Raw genomic sequence first — 24,713 nt, 5'->3', positions numbered from 1 at the left:
GACTGTCAGTTGGGGGAAGCCTGACATAAGATATCTGGGTTTTCACAGACCTTTGTTGGGGTTACAGCAGGTCCTTTTCAATTACTTGATAAAGACTGGGACTTAAATATTGTATGTGAAATAAGTTAAAAACTTATTAAGTACAGTTTGTGCTTTTTGTTGGTACACAAAAATACATATATTTTGCACATTTTTATTGGGTCACAAAACTAAACATATAAGACATAATTCCAGAGATGTTATAAAAAACATATGACAAAAAACAAAGACAAGATTAGAAGCCTGTCTATTCATTTTCCTGTGTGTCTGTGGTGCTGTCTTCTGTGGTGCTGCCCTCTGTCTGTGAGCTGAGGGATTGTTGCATTGTCACATGCAGGCTCCAGTTGATGGGCACCACTCTCTCAGCCACCTACTCCCCAGCAGATAATGGATTATTTGGTGCCTCGATGTGGAGCTTCCTGGGAGCACAGCATCTTCAGTTAATGTTGAATCTTCTTGCTCTGAGATGGCACTGTATTGGTTGCATTGGTTTCTGTCTCAGCAGTGGGAGTTTCACAGCTTTTACGCTGAACAAATATGGACATACAGCCATATTATCAAAAACGACGTTGGAGGCAGTATGTGGTAGAGAAATTATAATTATATTCTCTGGAAACAGTTGTGGTGGACATTCCTGCAGTTAGCATGCCAATTGCATGCTCCCTCAAAACTTGAGACATCTGTGGCATTGTGTTGTGTGACAAAACTGCACATTTTAAAGTGGCCTTTCATTTCTCCCAGCACAACATACACCTGTGTCATGATCATGCTGTTTAATCAGCTTCTTGATATGCCACACCTGTCAGGTGGATGGATTATCTTGGCAAAGGAGAAATGCTCACTAACAGAAATGTAAACAAATGTATGCATTTCAGAGAAATCAGCTTTTTATGTGTATGGAAACTTTCGGGTATTTAAAAAAAATTCATCTCATGAAACATGTGATTAACACTACATGTTGCGTTTGTATTTTTGTTCAGTGTTTATCCTGCCACTTGGAGCTCCAGTGTCTTCAGGAACATTCCTGTTTTTGCCACAGTTCTCCACTGGGTGTCACCCTGCACATGAGTCATTTTCTTTATCTGTTCAGTAATAGAAGAAGCAGGGCACATATTCCAAGTCCTTTATCTGTGTTGAGTATATTTTCTTGCCTGTGTGTTTCTCAGCACTCCAGGTCAAGAGTACTTCTCCCATAATTGTACCTTATACATGCCAAAAAACCATAGGCTTACAATGTTGAAATGGGTAAGACCGGAATGGTTGCAGAATGTACATTTTCACCATTGTCACTATAGACTATAGTTATTCAAATAGCTTTCATTTTTTCATATGTAATTTGCAAGGCTCTGAATGTCAAGGCAGAAAATGTCATCAGGCCAATTCAACTGCTCATTGAAAATGTAATTTTATATTTAAGTCATGCCAATAAAGGTTTTTTTTTCTGAAACAGATATTGCCTGTTAGATATGTTTCATATTCTCGTCCACGTCAATATCAGGACAGGCAGTCCTGCCTGCTGGTGATTCAGGCTACTTTAGATTAAGTGAAAAATGTGATCTGCATAGGGAAATACTGGGGATGACTCATCGTGCAGTACGTGAACACTGAATTTCACAGACGAGAGGGAAATTGTGTTCAGTGAAATGAATCTTCCTTACCATATATGACAGTCTATTTCTGCTATTTTGAGGGTTGTGTACAGGGCAAAAAATGTAAAGGTTGATTATAATATAGCTATAGTACCTGTTAGAAGTTATACACACTATTGTCTCTGACACTAAAAACATAAGATATCAGACCATGGAAGAGTTATACAACTATAGAATTTGCTGTGCAAAAAAGAGAGAAAGTCTCACCCATGTCATGCCTCGTCTATTCGGTTGAAAGAGCAAAAATAAACTGTTATGGCAATTGAATAACAAGCTCCTTAATCAGACAATTTGATTAAACCATAGGCTGTGTAAAAAAAACGATTAAAAAAACGTTTTGAAAGACAGTTCTAAAAATATTTTAATGGGCGACTTTCACTGCTGACATTAGACACCGGAAATTAGCGTCTCCGCTTCCAGGAAGTTTAGCCAATATATTTTTTGTTGCCAGTGGGACTGCTGTAAAAATGGCGGCGTCTCGTCGCTCTTCCCAACAGCAAAAGCAGAGCATATCCTCGCCACCTCGCAGTATTTCTCTTTCACTCACTCCTCCGGGGTCTCCTCCCGTTCCCTGTGGTGGCATAATTTCGGTGCTAGCGGGTGCTGAAGTAGACAGTGCCGGGGATCCAGAGTTAACTCCGGCCTCCCCCAATATCCCCGCCCCGGCCCTAAGCAGCAGCAGCTCCACTACCACCGGGGGTAGCAGCAGCGCTGGCTCTAGTCCTGACTCAGGTAGCAATAGCAGCCCCGGGGGCAGCGACTGCGGGACTTTCAGAGAGCTGTTTGAAGCCTGTCGTAATGGGGACGTATCGCGGGTGAAGAGGCTGGTGGATACGGTTAACGTGAATGCCAAGGACATGGCTGGACGGAAATCCACTCCGCTACACTTCGCTGCAGGTAACGTCGATGGCGAATGTTCGCTACGAGCTGGTTTGTTTAGCTAACATAGCTAGCCAACTAACGTTACTTGAGTAAATTGCTAACTAACTAGCCCACATTTTCTGAGGCTAACTTCTGCAAGCTAAATTGTTAGCTAACAAACTTCGCGTACTAGTTAAGTAACGTTAGGCTAACTTGTTGAAAATGCCGAGCCAACTAGCCTACATTTAGACTCAGGGAGGGGTTGGTAAAGTAACTCAACTCCGCGATGATTTCATCCACGGAGTTAATCGTAGATACGTTTTTTAAATTAACCTCCGACTCGTTCGAGTTGATATGCACTAGATACTTAACAAAAAATGGAAATTGTTCGATACAACTTTACCATGTACCAATGTTTGTTTTCTATTGTTGCTTGCGTTTTCTTTATTTGATAAAAAAATATATATAGTTTAATAAAACGTTAATAAAACGTTAATCAAATACCACCACCGAGTTTAACTAAAAAAAAAAAAACTTTGAGATTCAATTGGAACATTCTGCGTTTCCACCATAGAGAAAAAACATTGAGTACACCTTCCAGTGGTTGTATATATTAATATGCACGTATTATTAAAAAGTGTGGATTTAAGCAAATAAATGACAAGGACAGAGGACAAGGTATATCGTCTGCATCGACTCCAAGGAGTCAGAGGTTCATTTAAAAAACTTTAGTCTGTGCTCAAGTTGAGTTGAGGTACTTTGCTAGGGGAAGGGGCACTGTATTAGCCAGCAAGTTGTAAGCAAAACACACAGGCCTTTCCAGGCAGAAAATGTGGTACAAACATTATTGGGCACAGATAACAGCACAAAGGGCAAGAAGGTAGAGAGACAACAATACATCACGAGCAGCCACAACTGTCAGTATGAGTGTCCATGATTGAGTCTTTGAATGAAGAGATCGAGATAAAACTGTCCAGTTTGAGTGTTTGTTGCAGCTGCAGCGAACTGAAAAGAGGAGCAACCCAGGGATGTGTATGCTTTGGGGACCTTTAACAGGGGTGGCAGGTAGCCTAGTAGTTAGAGCGTTGGACTGGTAACTGAAAGGTTGCAAGGTCGAATCCCTGAGCTGACATGGTAAAAAGAAAAACTGAATGTGACTGGCAGAACGGGTGTTGTATGTAGAGGATGAGGGCTGCAGTACAGTAGATGTCTCAGATGGGTGGGTATAATTTGTGGAACATTCCAACAGGTATTTGTTCCAAAAACTTCGTAAATAACAAGGTTGCCAACAATAAGAATAAGATACCGGGCTCGGGAGTGGGCTATTTTAATGACGTTTTTTACTCACCATATTTATTCTGAAAAATGTCTGTAGTCACTCTGATAGCCTATCGACAAACATTAAGTGAGTTAATGCCTATTCGGTAGCTAGGTGGATTGATCATGTTACTTTGTATGCATTGTTTACATTTACATTTAAGTCATTTAGCAGACGCATTCACCTTATGACATCCAGTGGAACAGCCACTTTACAATAGTGCATCTAAATCTTTTATGGGGGGGGAGAAGGATTACTTTATCCTATCCTAGGTATTCCTTAAAGAGGTGGGGTTTCAGGTGTCTCCGGAAGGTGGTGACTGACTCCGCTGTCCTGGCGTCGTGAGGGAGTTTGTTCCACCATTGGGGAGCCAGAGCAGCGAACAGTTTTGACTGGGCTGAGCGGGAACTGTACTTCCTCAGTGGTAGGGAGGCGAGCAGGCCAGAGGTGGATGAACGCAGTGCCCTTGTTTGGGTGTAGGGCCTGATCAGAGCCTGGAGGTACTGAGGTGCCGTTCCCCTCACAGCTCCGTAGGCGAGCACCATGGTCTTGTAGCGGATGCGAGCTTCAACTGGAAGCCAGTGGAGAGAGCGGAGGAGGAGTGGGGTGACGTGAGAGAACTTGGGAAGGTTGAACACCAGACGGGCTGCGGCGTTCTGGATGAGTTGTAGGGGTTTAATGGCACAGGCAGGGAGCCCAGCCAACAGCGAGTTGCAGTAATCCAGACGGGAGATGACAAGTGCCTGGATTAGGACCTGCGCCGCTTCCTGTGTGAGGCAGGGTCGTACTCTGCGGATGTTGTAGAGCATGAACCTACAGGAACGGGCCACCGCCTTGATGTTAGTTGAGAACGACAGGGTGTTGTCCAGGATCACGCCAAGGTTCTTAGCGCTCTGGGAGGAGGACACAATGGAGTTGTCAACCGTGATGGCGAGATCATGGAACGGGCAGTCCTTCCCGGGAGGAAGAGCAGCTCCGTCTTGCCGAGGTTCAGCTTGAGGTGGTGATCCGTCATCCACACTGATATGTCTGCCAGACATGCAGAGATGCGATTCGCCACCTGGTCATCAGAAGGGGGAAAGGAGAAGATTAATTGTGTGTCGTCTGCATAGCAATGATAGGAGAGACCATGTGAGGTTATGACAGAGCCAAGTGACTTGGTGTATAGCGAGAATAGGAGAGGGCCTAGAACAGAGCCCTGGGGGACACCAGTGGTGAGAGCGCGTGGTGAGGAGACAGATTCTCGCCACGCCACCTGGTAGGAGCGACCTGTCAGGTAGGACGCAATCCAAGCGTGGGCCGCGCCGGAGATGCCCAACTCGGAGAGGGTGGAGAGGAGGATCTGATGGTTCACAGTATCGAAGGCAGCCGATAGGTCTAGAAGGATGAGAGCAGAGGAGAGAGAGTTAGCTTTAGCGGTGCGGAGCGCCTCCGTGATACAGAGAAGAGCAGTCTCAGTTGAATGACTAGTCTTGAAACCTGACTGATTTGGATCAAGAAGGTCATTCTGAGAGAGATAGCGGGAGAGCTGGCCAAGGATGGCACGTTCAAGAGTTTTGGAGAGAAAAGAAAGAAGGGATACTGGTCTGTAGTTGTTGACATCGGAGGGATCGAGTGTAGGTTTTTTCAGAAGGGGTGCAACTCTCGCTCTCTTGAAGACGGAAGGGACGTAGCCAGCGGTCAGGGATGAGTTGATGAGCGAGGTGAGGTAAGGGAGAAGGTCTCCGGAAATGGTCTGGAGAAGACAACATTGTTTGTTGGCAACCTTGTACTTTACAAAGTTTTTGGAACAGATTCCTATTGGAATGTTCCACAAATTATACCCACCCATCTCAGATTGGGGGGAGTGAGGCCTAAGAGGGTTTTTTTTTCTCCCCCATTTTTTTTCACCTTTATTTAACCAGGCAAGTCAGTTAAGAACATATTCTTATTTTCAATGACGGCCTGGGAACGGGCAGAACGACAGATTTGTACCTTGTCAGCTCGGGGGTTTGAACTCACAACCTTCCGGTTACTAGTCCAACGCTCTAACCACTAGGCTACGCTGCCGTTTTATAGATAAGCTTCAACCAGTGGGCCTTGCGATGGGTATACAGAGATGACCAATTTACAGAAGAGTATAGATTGCCGTGATGTGTCCTATAAGGAGCATTGGTGGCAAATCTGATGGCCGAATGGTAAAGAACATCTAGATGTCCGAGAGCACCCTTACCTGCCGATCTATACATTGCGTCTCCGTAATCTAGCATGGGTAGGATGGTCATCTGAATCAGGGTTAGTTGGGCAGCTGGGGTGAAGAGGAGAGATTACGATGGAGGAAACCAAGTTTAGCCTGCAGCTTAACATACTGATTTAGTATATGTGATACACAACCAGTATGTCTTATCAAAAAAACAATAAAATATGTTAAACAATGATTACAGGTTGTGTTTCACTGTTTTAGAGACCCATTTGTGTAAGGAGGAAAAACAATTTGCACAATCTTTCCACTTTTTAGGATTTGGGAGGAAGGATGTTGTGGAGCACCTCCTTCAGACTGGGGCCAACGTTCACGCCTGTGATGACGGAGGTTTGATCCCTTTGCATAACGCCTGCTCCTTTGGTCACGCTGAGGTGGTCAGCCTGCTCCTCTGTCAGGGCGCCGACCCAAACGCCCGGGACAACTGGAACTACACACCTCTCCACGAGGCTGCCATCAAGGGCAAAATAGACGTGTGCATCGGTAAGAAACATCTACGACGACATGCAACTTTTATGCTTACCTTGCATTTTGTGCTGACTTTAAAATCAAATCAAATCAAATGTTATTTGTCACATACACATGGTTAGCAGATGTTAATGCGAGTGTAGCGAAATGCTTGTGCTTCTAGTTCCGACAATGCAGTAATAACCAAAAAGTAATCTAACTAACAATTCCAAAACTACTGTCTTATACACACAAGTGTAGGGGGATAAAGAATATGTACATAAATATATATGAATGAGTGATGGTACAGAGCGGCATAGGCAAGATACAGTAGATGGTATCGAGTACAGTATATACATATGAGACGAGTATGTAAACAAAGTGGCATAGTTTAAAGTGGCTAGTGATACATGTATTATATAAAGATGCAGTAGATGATATAGAGTACAGTATATACGTATACATATGAGATGAATAATGTAGGGTATGTAAACATTATATTAGGTAGCATTGTTTAAAGTGGCTAGTGATATATTTTACATTTCCCATCAATTCCCATTATTAAAGTGGCTGGAGTTGAGTCAGCGTGTTGGCAGCAGCCACTCAATGTTAGTGGTGGCTGTTTAACAGTCTGATGGCCTTGAGATAGAAGCTGTTTTTCAGTCTCTCGGTCCCAGCTTTGATGCACCTGTACTGACCTCGCCTTCTGGATGATAGCGGGGTGAACAGGCAGTGGCTCGGGTGGTTGTTGTCCTTGATGATCTTTATGGCCTTCCTGTAACATCGGGTGGTGTAGGTGTCCTGGAGGGCAGGTAGTTTGCCCCCGGTGATGCGTTGTGCAGACCTCACTACCCTCTGGAGAGCCTTACGGTTGTGGGCGGAGCAGTTGCCATACCAGGCGGTGACAGCCTGCCAGGATGCTCTCGATTGTGCATCTGTAGAAGTTTGTGAGTGCTTTTGCTGACAAGCCACTTTACACACTTGAATCACATTTCTGTATGATAAAATAGTCCTAGCTATCCCTGAATCCAAATCTGAGGCTCCTATGTTATGAACAGCTTATTTAACAAATCAAATTTATTTATAAAGCCCTTCTTACATCAGCTGATATCTCAAAGTGCTGTACAGAAACCGAGCCTAAAACCCCAAACAGCAAGCAATGCAGGTGTAGAAGCACAGTGACTAGGAAAAACTCCCTAGAAAGGCCAGAACCTAGGACGAAACCTAGAGAGGAACCATGAGGGGTGGCCAGTCCTCTTCTGGCTGTGCTGGGTGGAGATTATAACAGAACATATAATAGCCTAACTGCTGTAGAAATTGATAGGAGAGTCTATGGTCTGTTGCTCTGCTGCTGCTTATTGTATCATCAAGTCTTAGTCAGGTTCTTTTGCCCTGAAACAAACATGTCACCCCTAGTGATCTCAACAGAATCACATCTCAATGACATAATGACATTTTCTGACCAGCCCATAATGATCTGGCCCTAACAGTCTCCCTGTCTCCAGGGAGGAAGCCAGACACCATTGAAAAGAACATCAGGCCAGATCAATTTCTCGGGGCAGAAACTAGAGCCACAGTCCCTTCTGTCACTTACTTTGACCTACAGTGCCTTTCGGGAAATTATTCAGACTTTTCCACGTTTTGTTCCGTTACAGCCTTATTCTTAAATGGATTAAATAAAAACAATTTCTCAGCAATCTACACAGAATACCCCATAATGACAAAGCAAAAACAGGTTTTTAGAAATATTTGCAAATGTATAAAAAAAACAGAAATGCCTTATTTCCATAAGTATTCAGACCCTTTGCTAGGAGACTTGAATTTCAGCTCAAGTGCATCCTGTTTCCATTGATCATGCTTGATGTTTCTACGGCTTGATTGGAGTCCACCTGTGGTAAATTCAATTGATTGGACATGATTTGGAAAGGCACACACCTGTTGAAGGTCCCACAGTTGACAGTGTATGTCATTGCAAAAACCAAGCCATGAGGTTGAAGGAATTGTCCGTAGACCTCCGAGACAGGATTGTGCCGAGGCACAGATCTGGGGAAGGGTACCAAAACATTTCTGCAGCATTGAAGGTCCCCAATAATACAGTGGCCTCATCATTCTGAAATGGAACCTAGAGCTGACCGTCCGGTCAAATTGAGCAATTGGGGAAGAAGGGCCTTGGTCAGGGAGGTGACCATGAACCTGATGTTAACTCTAACAGAGCTCTAGAGTTCCTCTGTGGAGATGGGAGGATCTTCCAGAAGGATAACCATCTCTGCAGCACTTTACCAGTAAGGCCTTTATGGTAGAGGGAAAAGACGGAAGCCACTCCTCAGTAAAAGACACATGACAGCCTGCTTGGAGTTTGCCAAATAAAATGCACCTAAAGACTGTCAGACCATGAGAAACAAGATTCTCTGGTCCGATGAAACCAAGATTGAACTCTTTGGCCTGAATGCCAAGCCTCACTTCTGGAGTGCCAAGCCTCACTTCTGGAGGAAACCTGGCACCATCCCTATGGTGAAGCATGGTGGTGGCAGCATCATGCTGTGGGGATGTATTTCAGCGGCATGGGACTGGGTGACTAGTCAGGATCGAGGCAAAGATGAAGAGAGCAAAGTACAGAGAGCTCCTTGATGAAAACCTGGTCCAGAGTTCTCAGAACCCTTAGACTGGGATGAAGGTTCACATTCCAACCGGACAACAACTCTAAGTGCACAACCAAGACAACGCAGGAGTTGCTTCGGGACAATCTCTGAATGTCCTTGAGTGGTCCAGCCAGAGCCCGGATTTGAACCCGATCTAACATCTCTGGAGAGACCTGAAAATAGCTGTGCAGCAACGCTCCCCATCCAACCTGACAGAGCTTGAGAGGATCTGCAGAGAAGAATGGGAGAAACTCCCCAAATACAGATGTGCCAAGCTTGTAGCGTCATACCCAAGAAGACTCGATGCTGTGATCGCTGCCAGAGGTGCTTCAACAAAGTACTGAGTAAAGAGTCTCAATACTTATGTAAATGTGATATTTCAGTTTATTTGAATAAATGAGCGCAAAAAAAGCCTGTTTTTTCTTTGTCGTTATGGGGTAGTGTGTGTAGATGAGGACAAATAGTTTTTTAAATCAAGTTTAGAACAAGGCTGTAACGTAAGAATGTGGAAAAAGTCAAGGGGTTCGAATACTTTCCAAAGGCACTGTATATATTGGCAAGAGTTTATTTTCTACCATTGCTGTAATGGAATTATCCCTGCATTGACCAAGAGTTGAGACACGAGTTGTCTATATACGCCTTCAGAGCAGTGTGCTTTTTAGCATCTGGTTCTTTGAATTATGCTTGACTACTATATTTGTTGGCTCTTGAGAATGAAGTTTCTTGTTGCAGTCTCTCTGCTGTGAAATGTGCATTGTGGCACAGGGATGAGCACGTTATTCTCTCTGGTGGGTAATGAATTAAGAATTAAGTTGATGTGCCGTACTCCGATTAAAACTTCATCTCGACTTGGATGGACTTTATTATTGAGAATATTTGACAAATTTCTTATTAACAAACTATAGTTTTGGCAAGTCAGTTAGGACATCTACTTTGTTCATGACACAAGTAATTTTCCCAACAATTGTTTCCAGACAGATTATTTCACTTATAATTCACTGTATCACAATTCCAGTAGGTCAGAAGTTTACATACACTAAGTTGACTGTGCCTTTAAACAGCTTGGAAAATTCCATAAAATTATGCCATGGCTTTAGAATCTTCTGATAGGCTAATTGACATAATTTGAGTCAATTGGAGGCGTACCTGTGGATGTATTTCAAGTTCTACCTTCAAACTCACTGTCTCTTTGCTTGACATCATGGGAAAATCAAAAGAAATCAGCCAAGACCTCAGAATTGTTTTTGTAGACCTCCACAAGTCTGGTTCATCTTTGGGAGCAATTTCCAAACGCCTGAAGGTATCACATTCATCTGTACAAACAATAGTACGCAAGTATTAACACCATGGGACCACGCAGCCGTCATATCGCTCAGGAAGGAGACGCGTTCTGTCTCCTGGAGATGAACATACTTTACTGCGTAAACTTCAAATCAATCCCAGAACAACAGCAAAGGACCTTGTGTAGATGCTGGATGAAACTGGTACAAAATAATCTATATCCATATTAAAACAAGTCGTATATCGACATAACCTGAATGACCACTCAGCAAGGAAGAAGCCACTGCTCCAAAACCACCATAAAAAAAGCCTTTGTACTTTTCTGAGAAATGTCCTCTGATCTAATGAAACAAAAATATAACTTTTTGGCCATAATGACCATTATGTTTGGAGGAAAAAGGGGGAGGCTTGCAAGCCAGAGGAAACACCATCCCAACCGTGAAGCACAGTGGTGGCAGCATCATGTTGTGGGGGTGCTTTGCTGCAGGAGGGACTGGTGCACTTCAGAAAATAAATGGTATCATGAGGTAGGAAAATTACGTGGATATATTGAAGCAACATCTCAAGACATCAGTCAGGAAGTTAAAGCTTGGTCGCAAATGGACAATGACCCCAAGCATACTTCCAAAGTTGTGGCAAAATGCCTTAAGGACAACAAAGTCAAGGTATTGGAGTGGCCATCACAAAGCCCTTGACCTCAATCCTATAGAAAATTTGTGGGCAGAACTGAAAAAGCGTGTGCGAGCAAGGAGACCTCCGAATGTGACTCAGTTACACCAGCTCTGTCAGGAGGAATGGGCCTAAATTCACCCAACTTATTGTGGGAAGCTTGTGGAAGGCTACCCAAAATGTTTGACCAAAGTTAAACAATTTGAAAGCAATGCCTCCAAATACTAATTGAGTGCATGTAAACTTCTGACCCACTGGGAATGTGATGAAAGAATTAAAACCTTAAATTATTCTCTCTACTATTATTCTGACATTTCACATTGTTAAAATAAAGTGTTGATCCTAACTGACCTAAGACAGCGAATATTTCCTAGGATTAAATGTCAGGAATTGTGAAAAACTGAGTTTAAATGTATTTGGCTAAGGTATGTAAACTTCAGACTTCAACTGTATATTGTGAGGGTCTGGTTCTGATGACATGATGATCGATGCGTCACTGCCATTTGACAATTAAAATGATCCATAATGTCATCACGTAGACTAGCATACCCGCACTGTATCTGCAAGCTGTTGGCTTGAGCGCACGTACCAAGACCAGAGTAGGCACATTATTATTAGAATTATTTTGTAAAACCTTTTTTAGTGTTTAGAGCAGCTTTAATATTGCAGATAGAATTGACAATTTATCAATGTAATTGTCTGCCTAATTTCCCTTCCCCCATACAGTGGGGCAAAAAAGTATTTAGTCAGCCACCAATTGTGCAAGTTCTCCCACTTAAAAAGATGAGGCCTGTAATTTTCATCATAGGTACACTTCAACTATGACAGACAAACTGAGAAGAAAAAAATCCAGAAAATGACATTGTAGGATTTTTAATTAATTTATTTGCAAATTATGGTGGAAAATAAGTATTTGGTCAATAACAAAAATGTATCTCAATACTTTGTTATATACCCTTTGTTGGCAATGACAGAGGTCAAGCGTTTTCTGTAAGTCTTCACAAGGTTTTCACACACTGTTGCTGGTATTTTGGCCCATTCCTCCATGCAGATCTCCTCTAGAGCAGTGATGTTTTGGGGCTGTTCCTGGGCAACACGGACTTTCAACTCCCTCCAAAGATTTTCTATGGGGTTGAGATCTGGAGGCTAGGCCACTCCAGGACCTTGAAATGCTTCTTACGAAGCCACTCCTTCGTTGCCCGGGCGGTGTGTTTGGGATCATTGTCATGCTGAAAGACCCAGCCACGTTTCATTTTTTAATTTTTTATTTATTTCACCTTTATTTAACCAGGTAGGAAAGTTGAGAACAAGTTCTCATTTACAATTGCGACCTGGCCAAGATAAAGCAAAGCAGTTCGACAGATACAACGACACAGTTACACATGGAGTAAAACAAACATACAGTCAATAATACAGTATAAACAAGTCTATATACAATGTGAGCAAATGAGGTGAGAAGAGAGGTAAAGGCAAAAAAGGCCATGGTGGCAAAGTAAATACAATATAGCAAGTAAAACACTGGAATGGTAGTTTTGCAATGGAAGAATTTGCAAAGTAGAAATAAAAATAATGGGGTGCAAAGGAGCAAAATAAATAAATAAATTAAATACAATTGGGAAAGAGGTAGTTGTTTGGGCTAAATTATAGGTGGGTTATGTATAGGTGCAGTAATCTGTGAACTGCTCTGACAGTTGGTGCTTAAAGCTTGTGAGGGAGATAAGTGTTTCCAGTTTCAGAGATTTTTGTAGTTCGTTCCAGTCATTGGCAGCAGAGAACTGGAAGGAGAGGCGGCCAAAGAAAGAATTGGTTTTGGGGGTGACTAGAGAGACGCTCCAGCAGGTATATATGCTACAGGTGGGAGATTCTATGGTGACCAGCGAACTGAAATAAGGGGGGACTTTACCTAGCAGGGTCTTGTAGATGACATGGAGCCAGTGGGTTTGGCGACGAGTATGAAGCGAGGGCCAGCCAACGAGAGCGTACAGGTCGCAATGGTGGGTAGTATATGGGGCTTTGGTGACAAAACGGATTGCACTGTGATAGACTGCATCCAATTTTATGTAATGTTTCTTATCGATGGCGGTTAAGATATCGTTTAGGACCTTGAGCGTGGCTGAGGTGCACCCATGACCAGCTCTGAAACCAGATTGCATAGCAGAGAAGGTATGGTGAGATTCGAAATGGTCGGTAATCTGTTTGTTGACTTGGCTTTCGAAGACCTTAGAAAGGCATGGTAGGATAGATATAGGTCTGTAGCATCTTCAATGCCCTTGCTGATGGAAGGAGGTTTTCACTCAAAATCTCACGATACATGGCCCCATTCATTCTTTCCTTTACACGGATCAGTCGTCCTGGTCCCTTTGCAGAAAAACAGCCCCAAAGCATGATGTTTCCTCCCCCATGCTTCATAGTAGGTATGGTGTTCTTTGGCTGCAACTCAGCATTCTTTGTTCTCCAAACACGACGAGTTGAGTTTTTACCAAAAAGTAATATTTTGGTTTCATCTGACCATATAACATTCTCTCATCTGACCATATAACATTCTCCCAATCTTCTTCTGGATCATCCAAATGCTCTCTAACAAACTTCCGTCTGAAGTTTGCTAGAGAGCATTTGGATGATCCAGAAGAATGTACTGGCTTAAGCAGGGGGATACATCTGGCACTGCAGGATATGAGTCCCTGGCGTCGTAGTGTGTTACTGATGGTAGGCTTTGTTACTTTGGTCCCAGCTCTCTGCAGGTCATTCACTAGGTCCCCCCATGTGGTTCTGGGATTTTTGCTCACCTTTCTTGTGATCATTTTGACCCCACGGGGTGAGATCTTGCGTAGAGCCCCAGATCGAGGGAGATTATCAGTGGTCTTGTATATCTTCCATTTCCTAATAATTGCTCCCACAGTTGATTTCTTCAAGCTGCTTACCTATTGCAGATTCAGTCTTCCCAGCCTGGTGCAGGTCTACAATTTTGTTTCTGGTGTCCTTTGACAGCTCTTTGGTCTTGGCCATAGTGGAGTTTGGGGTGTGACTGTTTGAGGTTGTGGACAGGTGTCTTTTATACTGATAACAAGTTCAAACAGGTGTCATTAATACAGGTAACGAGTGGAGGACAGAGGAGCCTATTGGAACTACCGCTCCCGGATCTGGGAGAATTGTCATCAACTGACACTAATTAGCATAACGCAACGGACAAAAAATATTATGCTTTACAGCCAAAGCAAGACAAGCATTTGTGTAAGTTTATCGATAGCCAAGCATAGCATTATGCCTAGCTAGCAGCAGGCAGCTTGGTCACAAATCAGAAAAGCAATCAAATTAAATCGTTTACCTTTGAGCTTCGGATGTTTTCACTCACGAGACTCTCAGTTAGATAGCAAATGTTAATTTTTTCCATAAAGATTATTTTTGTAGCCGAAATAGCTTTGTTTGTTCTTCACGTTTGGCTGAGAAATCAACCGGAAATTGAGGTCACGACAACTCCGGAAAATATTCCAAATTAGATCCATAATATCGACAGAAACATGGCAAACGTTTTTTTTATAATCAATCCTCAAGGTGTTTTACAATTATCTATTCGATAATATATCAACCGGGTCAGTTGGCTTCTTAGTAGGAGCGAGAGAAACAATGGCCGCATTTGTCTATTACGCACATATCACTCTGAGAGCCACCAGCTGACCATTGACGCAATGTTGTCGCTCAAGCTCATTTTTCAATATGAAAAAGATCTAATACAATGCTGGGCCAGTAACCGAAAGGTTGCTCGATCGAATCCCGAGCTGATAAGGTAAAAATCTGTCGTCCTGAACACGGCACTTAACCCACTGTTCCTAGGCCGTCATTGTGAATAAGATTTTGTTCTTAACTGACTTGCCTAGTTAAATAAAGGTTAAATAGGAAAATGAGTGTCTAGTTTGAGGAACAGACGCCTCACAAGTCCTCAACTGGCAGCTTCATTAAATAGTACCCCCAAAACTCCAGTCTGAACGTCAACAGTGAAGAGGCGACTCAGTGTTGCCTCTTCACCAGTTCAGACAGTTCCTTACTTTCTCCGTATTCCACTTGCGTCTTCCATTTTTGCTGTAATGCTGCAATTTGTTGGTTGTAATTTAGGTTCCATATGTTGTTGTTTTTTTTAGCTGCGTGTGTGATTTAACTCCACCAACCCTATTTATGATATAATTTACAAAGATTATACCGTTTTCACCATAATATTGGTTGTCATATTTGTTCTGTCTTTTCTGGTGGATTAAATTGAAATTGCAAGTAACTTTCTATGGTTTGTTTTAAAAATAGCAATATTTTGGAGATTATTTATATAATAACTGAAAATGTGAGGTTGTAATCTGAATAAAGGGAAATCGGGTAAGCCATTCTTACTAATCTGCTAGAGAACCAGTTCAGATTTAAGTATAGCTTTTGCATGACTGAAGCCTTTAGTAAGAGGTCTAATGCTTTAACACCTAATGATTTCTGCCCTCCGCATTCATATTCATGAATAAATATAGAGTAGGCACATTTGCAATTTAACGCAACAGTTTTGGTGAAAATAAATCTAGGTTGGAGTTAAATGTGATGGAAGCACATTGGACTTTAGCTTTTTGTTTGGTACATGAAAAGTTAAGCAAAAAAAGAACATTTTGTGTGCACTGTCATTTGGTGGAAAAACACTGGTGGGGATGATTGTCTGTCGCCAATTGGATGGAAATCTAGCAACACAGATTGTTGATTTGTGAGCTGCTGTTCTTCAGAACTGGGCATGTAAGGAGATATTCACTCATGCTTTTGCTTGTCTCAGATATTATATACATCTTTTTGTGTGTTATGTTGAATGAAAATAATTTCAGCAGAAATTAAGCAGTGACCATTAAGTGACTTTAGCCTAATTTCAGCAGTGCCAGTTCATTAACATAAGAACACTCACTCTGCTCATCTCATGCCAGAATGTAATTACTACACACATTTCTCACTCTCACAGAGACTAATAACATTTGGACATTAACTAGTGATGGAGAGGAATCGATAGTTACATACCACAATATTATTTTGGATGATATTATACTGAACAAAAATATAAATGCAACATGTAAAGTGTTGGTCCCATGTTTCATGAGCTGAAATAAAATATCTCCGAAATGTTCCATATGCACAAAATGTGTATTTCTCTAATTTTGTTCAGAAATTTGTTTACATCCCTGTTAGTGAGCATTTCTCCTTTGCCAAGATAATCCATCCACCTGACAGGTGTGGCTGATTTAAACAGCATGATCATTACACAGGTGCACCTTGTGTTTGGGACAATAAAAGGCCACTTTAAAATGTGCAGTTTTGACAAACACAATGCCACAGATGTCTCAGGTTTTGAGAGAGCATGCAATTGGCATGCTGACTGCAGGAATGTCCACCAGAGCTGTTGCCAGATAATTTAATGTCAATTTCTCTGCCACAAGCCGCCTCCAGCGTCGTTTTAGAGAATTTGGCAGTACGTCAAACCGGCCTCAAACCACAGACCACACAACCTCTCCATCCCAGGACCTCCCTCCACATCTGTCTTCTTCGCCTGTGGGATCATCTGAGACCAGCCACCGGGACAGTTGATGTATCTGTGGGTTTGCACAACTAAGGCTGTGTCGGTCATGACAGCCAGTGATTTTCAAGCAATTAACTGTCGGTCTCACGATAATTGACTCTTAATTAACATAAAGACATTTATCATCTCCTGGCTTCCACACATAGCCTACAAGCCACTGATGCAGACCTTTGGAACATCTACATTTTAAAAAGGCGAATAAATCCATATAATATAGACTACAACTTCACAATAAATCAATCATTTATTTTAGACAGGTCTAAAGAAGCATGATATGAAGAAAAGGTAGCCTATTTCAGCAGAACAGAATTGCGTACTCTGAGATGTCCTGATCTGGCTATGCCAAATGGCTGTGGGCTACACTATTTAATTTAGCAGACAAGATTTGCTTAGAATTCCGTGGCATTATTTTATAATATGAAGAATAGAATTGAACAAAGTGGAAATAAAATGATTTGAGTGCGCACATGCGGCTATTCTGTGTTGACAGGTAAATAAACAAATATGTACTCCTATTTGCTTAATTTAGAGGTATTATTATAACTTTTGTTGTTCTACAAACGTTGGGCTACATGTTTGGGATATTTAATACATTGTAAGGCTTCATGATGCTACTCTAATGATGATTTTGAAAAAAGTCGCTTGAAAGGCTTGAGCTCTGCTTTGTTTTTTGCGCAGGCTGTACACACTTCATCAGTCTTTCATTCACAATTTGACAAGCACTTGATAATGCCTCGAATTTTACGGCGGCATCCCCTTTTGTGTGGCCATAATGCACCTTGGTCTGGAGTGCTGCGATGTGCCCTTCTCCCTGAGTGCTGCGTGCTCCGAGCGCCTCTCACTCACATGGCTCCCCATCACGTGATCGGGTCTTTCATACAGGCTACAAGTGAAGACAGACACATCGTGGATGCAACTGTGCGTGTCCTTACCCAATTCTGAGGTGCATATTGAAGATATTGGAAGGACTGTCCACATTTACTTTTCGTCAGCCAACATGAGTAGGCAATGAGTAGGCCTAACGAACAGCAAAAGCACTAACCTATGCCAATCTACTATCCCCCATAGTACAAAAGTTGACCAATTCTGTGCAAGAAATAAATATTCCAAACATAGTCTGGGACAGTTGTGAGATGCAATAGATCCCAAATTAATACTTAAAAAAAAACGCAATATGGCTGATGCAACAGATCAGAACGTTTAGCGTAAAATGTTAATGAACTATTAGGCTATTTCTTCCATTATAAGCGCAGCAATGCACACATGGTAGTAGGCTATAAGTGCAAATGTTCCACTTAGCGGGAAAAGACCATTATCGTTTGACCGCAAATGTGATTATGCATGTAATGCTTTTATTATAAAGATGCATTTTTAAGGAGCAAATTATTTTCCCCATACTCAACTCACTATGCATGCAAGTAAGGCGCTACACACCTTGTAAAGCGGATTAATGTGCTTCATTTTAATAAGTTATTTGGCCACTTTAGTTGTGATAGAAACCTTATCTAAACACGTAGGCTTATGGGCTAGGCTACATGAGTTGTGCGACTGATTCGAAAAAGTCGGCAAAAAAGGAATAGTTTTTTGCTTTATGCTGGGCATCATTCACAAGTGATAGGCTAACATTGATACCCATCAGACTATTCTTGATTTACTCTTGTTTTCACATATTCTAAATAATATATGTGTGAAATTTGTTTTGATTTAGAATGGACCATTATGCACCTGTCTCGAAACGGGGCAGCAGGAAAAATGCATGTCATCTATGCACTTAAATAGCGAATGGAGGACGCCTTTCCGTGGTTCATTTTCATGCCAGGCAGGTAGTTTATACTCCTGTTGTAATTAAAAGCGATGTGCTAAATATTAAGAAAGTTTAGAAATAAATATAGTAGGTCTGGGCTATGATGGGATCCTCTTCTTTTTAATATCGACCATCCCTTCTCGCGTAGTCTAGAAATGTTGAGCAACATGAGCTCACAGGCTCTCAAGAAGTGTTTGATTACTTTTGCATTGTCAGAGTGATTTAGAGGGAGAATAGAGTGCTTGAATACCGGGCAGTTAGCAAGTTTGGTAGGCTACTAATGACCATCACTTGGAGAACCCTAATCACCGTGACTAAAAGGTCACTTGGAATTGAACTGCCTTCATGACTCATGACCGCCGGTGTGGCGATAATACGGGATTCCGCAACAGCCCTATGCACGACCAAAGAATTTCTGCGCAAACGGTCAGAAACCGTCTCGGAGAAGCTCACCTGCGTGCTGGTCTTCACCAGGCTCTTGACCAGACTGCAGTTTCTTATTGTAACTGACTTCAGTGGGGAAATGCTCACCTTTCCATGGCCACTGGCACGTTAGAGAATTGTACCGGGCAGATGGCAGACGGCGTGTGTGAGGTTGCGTGGGCTAACATCATAATGCAATAAAATCGTAGTATGGAATCCTAATACGTATAGAATCGCAATACACTGTGTCAGCACCTAAGTGTCAGGATCATATGATCAGTCCCCCTCCATCCTCTCCATCTTGTCAGCTAGCTCTGTCACTCCACAATGGCTGGTGTTTGTATGCTGAGCACTCTCCCGCTCTCTCGTTTATCATTGTTGTAGGTGTTATTGGCCGTGTTAGCCAGCTGCACGCGCAGCACCATGGGAACAGGGTGAGCGGTGATGGCAAGGCAAATGGCTCATCTACTCAATCTTTGGGAGTGTCTCTCTCTTTGGTATGTGTGTGTGTTCGGAGGGTGGAGGTCATGTGGGTTTACATTATGAGGGGGAAGGAGGTGTTGTTGCTGTACAGGAACAGCTGAGCTCGCTCACTCGCTCTCGCTCCCTCTCTCGCTCATGTGTGACAGACAGATAGATAGGCAGGCAAGCTGTCAGAGGAGCACCTGCGAATCTTAATCACCCCGCCGCCATCATTTACGCCTTGACACGACACCAAGCCCCCTCCACACTGCCCCATCCCTTTCTCCAGTGCCCCCTCCACCAGCACGGCCACCCCTCCATCAGACTCCCACTGACTGCCTGTCATAACTCGGCTCTCTGCTCTGCCTCCAGCTAACGCAGCAGCGTATGAGAGCCTACCTGCATATTAATCTGTTACAGGACTGAGACTGCTGCTATAGCCCAGCATATGTCTATTTTACAGAGGGCTCCTTTTCATTGGATTTGTTCACTCTTTCTTCCACCAAGGCTTTCTCTTTAGTGTCTCCCTGCTCCTTTAGTTACCAGGCTAGTAGGACAGGAGTGGATGTGGAAGACAATGTGATTTGGTGCAGAGCTAAATCACATTTGTGTTGAGGAATGGGTGAGTTAACATGTGGCGTGCGTCACCGACGTGGAGAGAGGGGCAGTCAGGCAGACAGACATGGGCTCCCATTTAGCCAAGTGATCATCCGAGTGGTGAGAAAAGCTGCTGCTCGCGTGACTGGATACGTATGATGACAAATGGCTCCGAAAGCTAGCACCCTCACCCTGTTCTGCTGTGTATAAAAGGTGTATGTGATTTTGAGAGGTGCGATCCAGATTGAGTAGGAGTTGTCTTTAACCGACCCTCTTGTTTTCCTCTCACGACCTCACTCCCCATTGACTCTTTTTTTCATTGTCCTGCTCCCTGATTTGAGTGCAGAGCAGTTTTCTGCCTCTCCCTTTGTGTCTTCTTTGTTTTGTTCAGTGTGTAAACCTTGGTAACACATAGAGCAGTGTGGGTGTGTGAAGTGAAGAACGACTGAAGCGTAGTAGTGTTGCAGGATGTGATTGGTAGTGTGTGTGTGTGTTTCGGGATAGAGCTGAGAGTTCGGGGCCGCTGGTCTCCTTATGAGCGAGCGCTCTGCTGTTCATCCACTCAGACAATCACTCATCTGGGGGAGATTAAAACGCTGCACCCTGGGAAACATGTCCCCCCCCCCCGTCTCTCTTCTTTCCCCTCCCTTACTCTCTCTAACCCTCTGCTCTTTTATTGTCACGCTCTCTCTCTCTCTCTCATTCCCTCTCCCTCCCTGGGCTAGAGCGAGAAAGGCTAGGCAGGCAGGCGGGCTTTGATATTCTGCTCTCATACCTGTGCTGGAGTCACATGGTAGTGCCCGAGTCCTCCTGCCTGTTTTTCTAATATGGCTTTTTCCCCTCCTCCTCACCTCTGCTGCAGCATTCAGTTTGGGCTGTTGTTTTTTTCCCCTCTTGCTGCCTGCTGTCGCTCCGGTCCTCCGTTCTCACGACGCACCGCTGGTGTGCGATGTATGTTTATGTCGGCAGAATGCCGCGGAGCCAGAGAGTGCTAGCGGGCAGCAGTGGCGGCAGCGCTAGTCCTGGTGTTAGCAGTGGTGGTCTGTGTCTGTCCCTGCCTGAGCTCAGCTACTGTCTGTGTTTCCCCTGTACAGTGCTGCTCCAGCATGGAGCCGACCCCAACATTCGCAACACCGACGGCAAGAGTGCCCTGGACCTTTCCGACCCGTCCGCCAAGGCTGTACTCACTGGTAAGTGATGAGCGATTATTATTGTATTTTTTAATTTTTTTTTTTTACCTCTCTTCCTCCCTTTCTTTTTTTCTTTCTCTCAAGTTACCTCTATCACTCTAAGTCTCTCTACCTCCACTGCACTCTTTCTCTCTCCCTCTCTCGCGCTCTCTACCTCTGCCACTCTATTTCTCTTTGTATCTACCACTCTCTTTCTCTTTGTTGTCTACATACCTTCTCATCTAGCAGTCTCTCTACCCCTCGCTCTTTCTACCTCTACCACTCTTTCTCTCTTCCTACGTACCTGACCTCTTGCGCCTCACCTCTCCTCTCTCCTCTCTCTCCCCCAGAGATAAGTTGTCGAACTGCGAATGATCCTCCACTTGTATCCACACTACTCTATCCTTCACCCTCTTCCATGGTCTTATCTGTTGATTTTGTTTTTGAGTTGGTTGTGTGATTCCCTCCTTTCAGCAGTCAAGACAAATCCATAATTAGGCTGTTCCGTTGTGTTTCTGTTCTTTCACGCTCTCTCTGTTCACGCGGTTTCGTCATATTCCCTGGCTGGTAGATAAATTAACGTGCGATACAGAGTGGAGGACTGTCCTAAAAGGCTTTCCACCCACCTTGTAAACAAATCACAGAGTGGATGTTATTTGTCTGGAATTTCTGTATGTGATGCAAATGTGAACTGATTTTGATAACAGTATTCAACAACAAAACATTCACATGATATGAGAGCAGACAGGACTATTACACACTCAGGAAGCGTTTAGTACGTTGGAGTGTGGCACGCAAGAAGAGCAACACACTGTTTACTGTTGTCAATGTGTCCTCTGTTGCTGAATATGACTGTGAGAAAAAGTTCCTCTTATTGATTGCTGTGTGTAGGCCGCAGTATTAAGCTGTGCGTGTGTGTTTAGATTTCTTGGAGATGAATGTATAATGATGCTAATACAACATCTTAATTATACCACCTGCTAGGACTTTCGTTTTGATACACTGTCAGTGAACTGATGTGATCCAGGTAGTAAATGCCCATCACTGTCACACTAAACTCTGGCCTTGTAGTATCATGACCCGGCTATCAACAATCACCAGACGACTTTCATGGGTTGAGAAAGAGCAGCCGAGAGGACTGTACTGTCTGTATAAATAGTGTAGCAGCGAGAGAGGAGAACCCCTCCAGTCACTGGAGTACTCCAGATAATTGTTACATATCGACTTTTCTTATCTCTCTCTGCACTTTGCGCCAGCACTCTGTCCGACCCTCATGCTGCTCAAGGCCCCGACTCTCTCTCCTAGAGCAAAGCTAACAGTGTTCACATACTAGGTAAGGGGTTTTTATTCAAATAGTATCATGAATTTTTGCCCTAAGTCCGGAAATTTGAAATACATGATTTAAAAAAATTAAACAGTTTGTTTTGTTAAATTTTTATTTGAAAAACAATGATTTTTTTATGTACCTGTTCACTGTTGCGTGAGGGAGAGAGGCTGGTACTCTATTGCTGCAGCTGTAAAGGGGCTTGGAACGAGCAGGAGGGAGACTGAGTGTCACGGTAGCCACTAGCCACGGCAACTCGGCTACGGCCAAGACAAGCTAACTTGTAGCAGCCACAATGTTATTTATCATCACACATAACAGTACCCGTCTTGACTGAAGTAGCCTAGAGAGAGGCTGGACAATAGAGCGAGTTAAAATTCACCCAAGTCTGAAAAACAGCAAAAGAATATTGGCTAAGCTGGAACACTAGCGCGCCCATAGCAAATGAATGGAATCGAGCATTCGCAGAGCAGAGCCTGTTTTGACTGGATTGATGCTTAGAAATTCATTTCACATAAAATGCACCAAAAAATGTATCCCTTTTTATTTTACCACTACAATCTGTTCGTCGGACGAAACTGTAAAAAAAACAACTTGTGTAGAAAGTAAACATCTGCACCTCGATGGTGTCAACTGTGCTTATGTCCGCGTAATGAAAGTAGGGGAAAAGATAAACTTCTGACTATTTCTAGTCTAGTGATCGATGACAAAAGAGCTCGCTGCCCAGACATCGCTGCCCAGACATACATAATAAGAGGAGGTTCTCCTGATTTTAAAATGGTGCCCGACTTGAAAAAATCTAAATATACACATGGTGAGATATTTGGCTAAATAGACTGGCATGCCTCTCCATAGGAAAACAATGGGGGAGCTCAGTGTTCCAAGGGCAAAAAGTATTTTGGGGCGAGCATTTGATGACAACCAAGCTCGCTGCCCAGATACAGATTTACATAATTAGAAAGAGGAGATTCTCGTGATTTTAAAATGACGTCCGACTAGAAAAAAATCTAAATACACACATTATTTGGCGAAATAGATCGACATGCCTATATTTCCCCTATATTTTTATTTTTTATTTTAACTTTATTTTACTAGGCAAGTCCGTTAAGAACAAATTCTTATTTTCAATGACGGCCTAGGAACAGTGGGTTAACTGCCTGTTCAGGGGCAGAACGACAGATTTTGTACCTTGTCAGCTCGGGGATTCGAACTTGCAACCTTTCGGTTACTAGTCCAACGCTCTAACCACTAGGCTACCCTTCCGCCCCATAGGAATCAATAGGACAACCTCAGTTTCATGAGTCATTTCTTTGTTTACATTTGAACTTCTAACAACATGAGCAAGTCTCATTGCCAGCAATAGCGAAGAATTGTGACGTAAAACAATAAGCTGGGAATAGAACGTTCGGAAGGCGAGTTGGTGCTCTATAGAACTAATAGGAGCTGGCAGGGTGAAAAATTACCTAAAATAAGGCCCGTTATTTCTCGATTACTTCAAATCGACGACAAGCAGCATGGAAAAACGGTCACATTATGAAACTGGGCTCCACGGCGGATGCGATGAACTAGCTTTCATCTGAAAAACAGTGCTGTTAAAAATGTAATCTGTCCAGCCTACTACTACTATAGCTAGCTAGGATAATTGAGGCTACCCCCCCAACCCCATTCAGATAAAACCACAATCTACCTTTTGGTTGCTCGTTGTGGCCTACTTCTCAATTCGGTAACATTTTAACATTGTAACTTTATTCCATCTTGCTTTGTGTTAGTGAACTCTCACTCCACTTGCTACACATTGAGCCTCTTTGCCACTTTGATTCGCCAACAAAAACAACAAGCTACACATGTTAAACTAGGCATTTTTTCTCGCAGAAATGTATACTCGCAAGTATTCCAATACTAAAGTTAATTTGGATATTAGAATAAACGCCACACTTGTTTTTCTATCCTCATGGGGACCTAATTTTGATTTCCACTCAAAATCCTATTTCCCCTGACTAAAACCCAACCCTAATTGTAACCCTAAACCTAACCCCTAAGCTTAAAATAGCTTTTGTCCTCGCGGGGATGTGGGGAATGTCCCCATGAGGGAGATTTTTCCTTGTTTTACTATCCTTGTGGTGACCTTTGGTGATTTCAGGTCCCCACGAGGACAGAAGAACAAGACACACACAGTTTCTCTGTCTGAGATAGAGAAACTATAGG

At 43.1% G+C, this 24,713-nt stretch overlaps 1 protein-coding gene across 1 annotated transcript in view; it reads left to right on the top strand.

Moving 5' to 3' along the window:
* Window positions 1-1,886: 1,886 nt before the first annotated feature.
* The window catches only part of LOC118387759 (poly [ADP-ribose] polymerase tankyrase-1-like), a 115,668-nt gene continuing 92,841 nt past the window's right edge, over window positions 1,887-24,713 (top strand). Inside the window, exons 1-3 of the mRNA XM_035776445.2 lie at window positions 1,887-2,585; window positions 6,365-6,589; window positions 21,110-21,205. Coding sequence (XP_035632338.1) covers window positions 2,156-2,585; window positions 6,365-6,589; window positions 21,110-21,205 — 751 coding nt within the window. The 5' untranslated portion in view covers window positions 1,887-2,155. The remainder of the gene's footprint in view (window positions 2,586-6,364; window positions 6,590-21,109; window positions 21,206-24,713) is intronic.

Source organism: Oncorhynchus keta, chromosome 9 (assembly GCF_023373465.1).
Source record: "Oncorhynchus keta strain PuntledgeMale-10-30-2019 chromosome 9, Oket_V2, whole genome shotgun sequence".
Classification (NCBI taxonomy): domain Eukaryota; kingdom Metazoa; phylum Chordata; class Actinopteri; order Salmoniformes; family Salmonidae; genus Oncorhynchus; species Oncorhynchus keta.
This window is presented reverse-complemented; position numbering and strand designations above follow the sequence as displayed.